Source organism: Somniosus microcephalus, unplaced genomic scaffold (genome assembly GCF_052327205.1).
Source record: "Somniosus microcephalus isolate GS21.2 unplaced genomic scaffold, FLI_Smic_1.0 unresolved_chr1, whole genome shotgun sequence".
NCBI lineage: Eukaryota > Metazoa > Chordata > Chondrichthyes > Squaliformes > Somniosidae > Somniosus > Somniosus microcephalus.
This window is the reverse complement of record NW_028225179.1, coordinates 53,061,937-53,071,325: the sequence shown is the minus strand read 5'-3', so window position 1 is coordinate 53,071,325 and position 9,389 is coordinate 53,061,937. Positions and strand designations below refer to the sequence as shown.

At 45.6% G+C, this 9,389-nt stretch overlaps 1 protein-coding gene across 1 annotated transcript in view; it reads left to right on the top strand.

Moving 5' to 3' along the window:
• The first annotated feature begins 7,838 nt into the window (after window positions 1-7,838).
• Window positions 7,839-9,389, top strand: part of LOC147095107 (uncharacterized) — a 111,678-nt gene continuing 110,127 nt past the window's right edge. The window contains exon 1 of the mRNA XM_085973628.1: window positions 7,839-8,006. Coding sequence (XP_085829754.1) covers window positions 7,839-8,006 — 168 coding nt within the window. The remainder of the gene's footprint in view (window positions 8,007-9,389) is intronic.

The following is a 9,389-nucleotide window of genomic DNA, read 5'->3' as shown; positions in this document are numbered from 1 at the left end:
TGGAGGTCAATTGTTGCTTCCAAGACTGAGATCTACGCGTTGTTGTTAGGTAAGGGAACCAAGATATATGGAGTGAAAGAAGAAAAATGGAAGAGAACTGCAGAACTTTTCTGTCCTAAAGCAAATTTCTTATCCAAGCTGCCACTGACCCACCTATTCCATTCGCCTCAATTTTGTCACCTAGCCTTCTATGTGCTATTTTGTCAATAGCCTTCTGTAATTCCATGTTGACAACATCCATTGCATTCCCTTCATCAATCCTCCCTGTTACTTCATCAAAAAATGCAATTAGATTAAGCAAACATGGTCTGCCCTTTACAAATCCGTGCTGGCTCTCCTTAATGAGCTTAAACCTCTCCAATTGCCCATTAATTTCAGACTTGATTATTACTTCTAAAACTTTACTCACCACTGATGTTAAACTGACCGGCCTGTAGTTATTAGGCTTGTCCTTAGATGTTGTCTTGAAAAATGTTCTCACATTTGCCAGTATCCAATCCTCTTGCACCACCCTGCATCTAGGGAAGATTGGAAAATTATGGCAAGCACTTCCGCTATCTCGCCCCCAATTCCCTTAGCAACCTGGCATGCAAGCCATCTGGACCAGGTGACGTATCCACTCTAAGAATACCCAGCCTGATGTAAAAAGACGAATGAGCTCTTGCTTTGAGTATAAAACAAGACTTTAATCAACTGTTTCGAAACCATGAGATTTCTAGTTGCATCACCAGTTCCTGGTTACAGAAACATCCTGAGCAAGCAGGGCCCACGGCCGAGTATTTATACTCCTTGGATGGCGCCACCAGCTGGCCGCTCAGTGTTACTTCATGCGTTGTTTCTTCATGATGTGATTTATAACATTCTTCCTGCCTAAAAGATTTGGAAGTTCGATGACTTCCTTCTAATGGATTAGGCGGACCACGAATAGCCGCAGTCTTTTAGATCTTTGTTTATGGCTGGAAGGCACGTCTCCCCGGGCCATGTCTTGGTCCCTGGGTTGCTTGATCCGTACTGGTAGCTCGACAGGGTCCGTGCCGCTTTGATCAACCTGAGGGAGACTGGGGAGATCGTGACTCCGGGTGAGGGCCCCCACAGGCACAGAACTGGCTTCAGCTTGGTTGATAGCTGGGAAATGACCAGCGTCCTGGCTTCGGGTGCCCATCCCATGGGGAGCGCTCGGCTCCCTTAGTTGATCCAGTGGAGTAGCTGGCAGATCTCTTGATATCCCAGGTAGGGCGTCATCTTCAAAGGAGCGCAGAGTGTCGGCATCATTATTGTGGTCCCTCTATCAGTTGGGTCCGTGGGACCAGCTGGACTGGGAGCCAGATCTCGGAGTGAAACGGTGGACTCCTGGCCATCAGGGTACCGCACGTGAGCGTAAGTGGGATTAACGTCTGTTAGTTCCACCTCGTCGATGTGGGGATCTTTTTAGAACATCGGGCGAATCTTCGGAGCAGCACGGGGTGGGAGCACCCAACCATGATGGTAGGGACGTCCCATGAGTGGAGCGACACTGGAACCTGAAGAATCGCTCGTGCGGAGTGACATTAGTGGACAAAGAAAGAAGAGACCTGATGGAATGCAATGCATCAGGGAGCATAGCTTCCCACAGCTGGTCTGGTAGGTTACGTGACCTCAGTGTAAGATGAACAGTGTTCCAAATGATAGCATTGTATCTCTCAACCTGTCCGTTACCGATGGGATGATACAGTGTCGTTTTACTTGTGGTGATTCCCCATTGGGAAAGATAACTTTTGAGTTTGCTTGACATGAAGGAGGGACCCCGATCATAGTGGATTAAACTGGCCGTATCACAAAGGGAAAAGACTTGATCGAGACATTTGATCACTGTGGAAGTGAGCATATTGGGAGAGGGGAAAGCAAAGCGAAAGCGTGAATATTCGTCCACCATTGTAAGCAAGTAGGTGTTTCACGTTGAGGAAGGCCATGGCCCTTGAAATCAATGCTGGGTCACTGCATAGGCTGCATAGCATGTATGAGCGAGCCATCCGATGGATGGAAGACTTGTGGTTTTAATTCCGCAAAAATTCTACAGGTGGAGCAGGTTCTTTTCACATCTTCTGTAGCAAATAGGAGATTTTTAGATCGCACAAAGTGTAACATATGGGTAATGGCAGGATGGTATATGTCAGAATGAAGGTCCGCAAGAGTCGAAGTTGACATAGAAGAGCAGAATGCATGCATGAGGGTATCCCGGGATACATTCTCTTTGCTGGGTCGATACTGTATGTTGTAGCCAAAGGCAGAAAATTCCATCCTCCAGAGTTGTATTTTGTTATTCTTGACCTTAGTGCATTTCCGGTTATCCAGCATAATGACCACGGGGTGCTGATTGGTTATATGCATGAAATGACAACGAGCGAGAAAATGACTCCTATTATGTACTGCTTCGATGATAGCCGTAGCCTCCTTCTCGACAGGAGGATAATGGAGCTCGCTACACTGCAAAGTTCTGGACAGAAATGCAACGGGTCGACCACCTTGATTCAACATAGCTGAGATCGCCACCTCTGATGCATCGCACTTGACCACGAAAGGGAGATTTTCATCGATGGAATGAAGCATGGATTTTTCCAGTTGTTGCTTGAGGAGGTTGAAAGCTGAAATAGCCATTGCCTCCAACGGAAATGACTTCGCGTGAAGGAGGGGCTGGACCTTGTCAGAGAAGTGGGGTATCCACTTCGCATAATAGGCGAACATGCTGAGTTCCTGACGAAGAGAGCCGAGATTCATAGGGGGAGGGAGCTCCTGAAGCGAATGAAGTTGCTCCGGATCCGGTTCGATGACGCCATTGCCCACTCAGTAGCCAAGGATGTTGACTGATGGTACTAATTTCACAGATTTGGACTCGTTTAAAGTTAAGTAGCGACGACAGAAAACGTCAGAAAAGTTTTTGAGGTTGGCATCATGCTCCTTCTGGTCATGACCAGCAATGGTGATAATATCCAGACATAGAAAAATGTCCGTTAAGTTCTCCTATTTGACTAGGCTATCCATTGCCCGTTGAAAGATGGCCACCCCATTGGTGACCCCAAATGGAAGGCAACAACACTGATAAAGACGACCATTGGCCTCAAAGGCCGTATACTTTTTGTCAGAGTCCTTTAACGGTACTTGATGGTATGTGCTCCTTAAATCAAATGTTGAAAATACCTTGTAGTTGGCAAGGTTATTGACCATGTCATCGATGCCTGGTAGTGGGTAGGCATCCAGGTCGGTATACTGGGTAATAGTTTGCGAGTAATCAATGCAAAGACGTTTCTTGTGCTGCTTCAGATGATTTTTAACAACAACGACTTGAGCCCACCAGGAAGATGAACATGGTACAATGATACCATCAGCTAGAAGGCGAGAGACTTCTGCCTCGATAAAGGCTTGATCAGCTTGGCTGAAAAGTCGTGATTTAGTGACTATGGGCTTAAATCAGGGGGATAAATTGGCAAACAAGAATTGCTCGTCTAGCGAAGCCGCCGAAAGCGCACAAAACAGTACTTTGGAAATAGTAAGCTCCGGCTTTGACCCCCCAAACTCGAAAGTGAGTTTTTTGTGTTGTTTCTGTAAATCCTGTCCCAGAAGCACATCACTGCATAGGTTTTTGAGTACCCCAAGCCGGGTGGCGAAATAAGTGCAGCCATTGAGAATAAGGTCGACAAGACAAAAGCTGGAAGAATTGGTGGTCAGTGTCATCAGAGCCATTGCAATTTCCCTGTCCAAGGGGTAAATATGCAGTTTTAACTTACAGACAGCCCGCTCACTAATGAAGCTGTCAGAGCTGCATGAATGGATTAGTGCACTCAAAATGTGTCCTTTTACCGAAACCTTCGTGGCTGCATGGGACAGAAATTGGGGGGAAAACAGTTGTGATCGGAGGAGGGGCAGTTTTACCCTTGATAGCTGCAACCGTAGTATTGGTTCTTGAGGAGGAGCAGTTTTATAGATTGCAGCTGTAACCTTAGTAGTGGTTCTTGTGGGCGGAGCAGTTTTATAGTTTGCAGCTGTAGCCTTAGTCGTTGCTCTTGGGTAGTAGCAGTTTTATAGATTGCAGCTGTAAAACTAACAGGGTCTCTCAACCTATACCTTAGAAAAGTGGCCTTTGTTAGTAACAGAGGCTCTTGACTGTCATAACTTAGAAAAGTGACCTTTCTTACTGCAATGATTGCAGGTTGTGTTACGAGCAGGACAATATTTCCTATAATGGAATGCACCTCCTCAGAAGAAACACTTCCTTCCAGATTGCCAAGATGCCGCTAGGGCAGCGTCGTCATCAGTGAAGGCTTCTAGGGTAGGGTTGTCATCAGCTAGGTTAGAGTCATCATCGGTGAGGGCTTCTGCCCGAGACCTATCGAATGAGTCATTAAAAGTGATAGCAGCAGCCCTTGCACACGGTAAATGATATGTATCTGCATTCCTCTTTGCTAAGTCCGGGGAACATCCCTGGTTATAAGCAGCCTGTAACTCGAGGGTTTAATTCTCCAACAGACACTGGCGTACGAAGGGAGACACAATCCCATTAATAAAGGAATCACGAATTTGCTCCTCCTAGTACTGCTCAGCTGTAACAGCTTTAAGATTGCAATCCTTGCTGAGCCTGCAAAGCTTTTGAAGGAATTCGTCAAGTGATTCCCCGGGTTGTTGTCGAGTTGTGACCAGTAGATGCTGAACAAAAATCTCGTTTGGGGCATTAACATACAGTCGCTGTAATATTAGGGTAGTGGAGTCAAAGTCTACACAATGTTCGATATAGTCAAACACATGAGGAGATACATAATTGGCAACTATCTCTAATTCATCAGGAACATTTTCACCACACACCTTGTGGTAGTTGCTGAAGTTACGATACCAGTGTTTCCATACCTTAGCATTTTTCAGTGAATTCGGGTCCAGGTCAAGACGGGTGGGTCTGAGTAGTTTGTCCATGATGGATTGATTACTACGCCAGTGTTCTCTTCTACAGTTGAAGTCGTAGCTGGCTGTTCCCGAAATCACTCAGAGCATGGACCAGGTTCAGTTGATTAAATTGATGTAAAAAGTCCATTGAGTACTTGGTTTGGGTATAAGTCAAGGCTTTAATCAACTGTTTCGAAAAAAATGAGATTTCTAGTTATATCACTAGTTCCTGGTTACAGAAACATCCTGAGCAAGCTGGGCCCAGGCACGAGTATTTATACTCCTTGGACAGCTCCACCAGCTTGCCACACAGTGTTACTTCATGAGTCGTCTCTTCATGATGATGAGATTTATAACACAGCCTATCTAGTACATCCTGTTTATCAATTTTCACCCCTTCCATTGCTTCTACCTTTTCCACTTCTATTGATATTTTGTCAGCATCCACCTCCTTAGTAAACACAGATACAAAGTACTCATTGAGTGTTCTAGCCTTGCCCTGCGCCTCTAAGCATATATCACCTTCTTTGTCCCTAATAGGCCCCTCCCTGCCTCTTACTACCCACTTACTGTTTACATGATGATTTTTGTGTTTCCCTTTTATGTTAACCGCCATTTTACTCTCATATTCTCCCTTTGCCAATCTTATTTTCATCTTCACTTCCCCTCTGAATGTATTGTATTTGGTATGGTTCACCGTTGAAGAATCCACCTGACATTCATCATGCACGCTCTTTTTTTGTTTCATCGTCTTCTCTATCTCCTTCGTCATCCAAGGAGCCCTTGCTTTGGTTCCCTTACCCTTCCCTTTTGTTGGAATGTACCTAGCCTGTACTTGGAACATCTCCTCCTTAAAGATCAGCCATTGTTGTATTACAGTTTTTCCTGTCATCATTTTGTTTATTTTTAATCTGGCTGTCTCCTTTCGCTTTCCATTGAAGTAAGCCCTAATCTAGTTTAGAAGTTCCACTCTAGATTGTTCCTTGCTCCTCTCCATTGCTAATCTAAATCTTATGATACGATGATCATTCCTACGCACGTGTTCTCCCACAGACACTTGGTCGACCTGGCACACCTCATTCTCCAGCACTAGTTCCAGCAATGCCTCCTTCCTACATGAGCCAAGAATATATTGTTCAAGGAAATTCGCTTGAAATTCTTCCTCCTCCTTTCCCTTTACTCTAGCATTATCCCAGTTGATATTTGTGTAATCAAAGTCGTCCAATATCACCACTCTATAGCTCATGCATATCTCTGCGATTTCCCTGAAGATTTGCTCCTCTGCCTCCCTCTCACTATTTGGGGGCCTGTAGAATACCTCCAATACCGTGATGACACCCATTTTACACGTCAACTCTAATCAAATGGATTCTGTCCTTGTCCCCTCAAGAACATCTTCCGTTTCCAACACTACAATGTCTTCCTTAATCAGCACTGTCACCCCATCTCCCATTTTCCTTCCATATGCTTTCTGAACATTGTTGAATGTTAAATGCCAAGTCCTTACCGTTTTTAAGACGCGTTTCCGTTGTTGCCACAACATCATATTGCCACACGACTAATTGTGCTTCTACTCACCAAACTTATTCACCACACTTTGTGATTTTATGTACATGCATTGTAAACCAATTTTTATTTCTTTCATAGTCTTGCTTAGTCTGCTCCTATCTAATATTTTACTACTTCCTTCTCTAGTACTACTTTCTTCTCTAGTACTATCCAAAACACTCACTCTTTTATGCACCTTATTCCGCTTTTGTATTCCTATATTCTGGTGCCCATCCCCCTGCCAAGCTAGATTTAAACACTCCCCAACAGCACTAGCAAACTTCCCCACGACAACATTGGTTCTGGCTCTCTTGAGGTGTAACCCATTCAGCTTGCACATGTCCCACCTTCCCCAGAAATGGTGCCAATGCCTCTGGAATCTAAAGCCCTCCCTCCTGCACCATCTCTACAGCCACGCATATAGGACAAGAAATGGTGAAACTTCGTGGCCAATGTCTTCACTCAAATGCTTCTTCGCTGTCACAGTGAAATAACGCAAAATTTTCAGTACAGTTGATTATTCTAGAGTGTATTATATGAGGATGCTGAGAGAGACGACAATGTTGAGCTATTAATTCTGCAATAAGAATTAGGAGCAGGAGTCGGCCATACGGCCCCTCAAGCCTGCTCTGCAATTCAATAAGATCATGGCTGATCATCGACCTCAACTCCACTTTCCCGCCCAATCCCCATATCCCGTGATTCCCTCAGAGTCCAAAAATCTATCGATGTCAGCCTTGAATATATTCAACGACTGAGCCTCCACAGCCCTCTGGAATTTCTCCTCATCTCCGGCCTAAATGGCCAACCCCTTATTCTGAGATTATGCCCCCTGGTTCTAGACTCTCCAGCCAGGGGAAACAACCTCTCAGCATCCACCCTGTCAATTCCCCTCAGAATCTTCTACTTCAATGCGATCACCTCTCATTTTTCGAAACACCAGAGGGTATAGGTTCCTCAATACGTTACGGGTAATACTCGTCAGTGAAGTTTGACAGTGACTTGGTGGGCTATTAGAACTGGTGCGGGGCGGGGGGGTATCAGCCAACTCCAGCCTTGCCCCCACCCAATGGATCCACGCACAGATCCGCCTGGATAGTGATGAGTAGTAGAACCTCTCCAGAGGCCTCCCGAGGAGATCAGTCAGCTAAGCAAAGGTCGGGAATGGGAGATGGGACGTTCTCCTGAAACGGCCTTGAACTTTACCAGCAGCTACCTCTTATCTGACCTAGTTTCGTCGCCTCTGTCAACTTTGAAAACTTGGCTCTTATCACGGGTGCAGTGGCCATGGCAAGAAACCGCAGGCCATATCCTGCTCCTCCGCCAACCAGTTGCAGCTCCAGTTGCCGCTGAGGTCACACTCAGCGCTCAGGGTGCGGAAGATGTTCTGGGTACTGACCGGGGCCACCAGCGCCAGTGTGGCAAGAAACAGCACTGGCTCCACTGTCAGGCGGCAGTGGCATCGCCTGATCGGCAGCACGGTCACTGGCGTCAGGGACTCGGACTCGGAGCAAGCCCCAGCCCGAAACTCGAGCCCAGCTCTGGCTATGGTGAGTCGGCCTGGGGAGGGGGCAGAGCAGTAACCTATTTGACAATATAAGTCATAAATCCAAAACTAATTTTGTAATGAGATTCTAATATTGTTGACTCGAACTAGTCAGCAATGCTCGCACGACAATTGGATGCCTGTGTCCAGTTGGAAAGCTGTCTGAAAGAACATGCAGTCTGGCAGAGCTAGAAGTCCAGCAGATTGACTGTTCTGTTGAGCAGACGATGAGACTCCTTCTAGAAAATGGTTCGTCAGTCCAGCTCAGCTGGGATTAAGCATCTTGAAATTGGGATGGGACTGGGGCCACTTGTGTGGCAAGAAGTGCAAGGGGTAGTTTCCCTTCCTTGAAGAACATTAATGATTCAGTTGCAGGCTGTGTTTGCACCACTCGCCACTCGGCCCAAGGATGAGCCGAGCCGATCAAGTGGAGTTAAAGCTTTTCCACCAGACAGTTAATTCCGTGGAATTTCAAGAACAATTAGAAATCAGATAATAATAACCACATCACATAATGGATAAGGTGTTTAACTTTGATGCGTATTATTATATTATCAGAAAATTGCAGTTTTCAGTCTTCTGCCGTCGGTTTGCACACTGGGTTCCAACGTTGATCGGACCTGTTTTACATCTGACCATTTCGAACAATCACTGACCTCATGTAATGGAAATATCTAAATTCCTTTTGTTCACAGAAGCTGACTGTACATTTTCAACGCTGTGGATCTGGGTGTAACGTGCAGGACTTGCGGTGAAGAGAACTTTTGTGCACATTGTTTCTGTTTGGATGTCATCATTTTTTATCTTCGTCATTTCACTCCAGCCGAATGAACCGAAGGAAGAAGGAAGGAAGTTCTCTCTCCGATTCACGATCTCTGTTTCACCTTCATTTGAGAAGGTGAAGAATTCCAGTGGCCCGTGATATATAAACAAGATATGAACAATGAAGGGGCCAAGACCAGTGGTTTAGACGAGTTTAGAATTTAAAGCTAATTTTATGTAAGATTCAGTCAAATGCTGGGGAGGTTTATCAGCATCAAACATTCAACACAATAAATAAGCACAATGGATTAGCATTCCATCGTCTTAACCTCTCGTCTCCCGTCTACGACAACTCAGCCATTCCATTTCCTGCTTTTTGCATCCAAACAGAAATACTCCGCAAGAAAGTCCCCTTTACCGCTTGTCCTGCCCGTGCACCCAGATCAACAATGCTGAAAATGTAGAATCAGCTTCTGCAAGCAAAAGGCATTCCATTAATTCAGGAAGGCAGTAATGCGCCTGATCGAAAGAAGAGGTGCGCACCCCTTTTAATCAGACCAGGCAGGCTGGTCATGCCAGTTTGATTGCAGGCCAGTACAGAACCCTGTACGGTTTGAATTCGGCA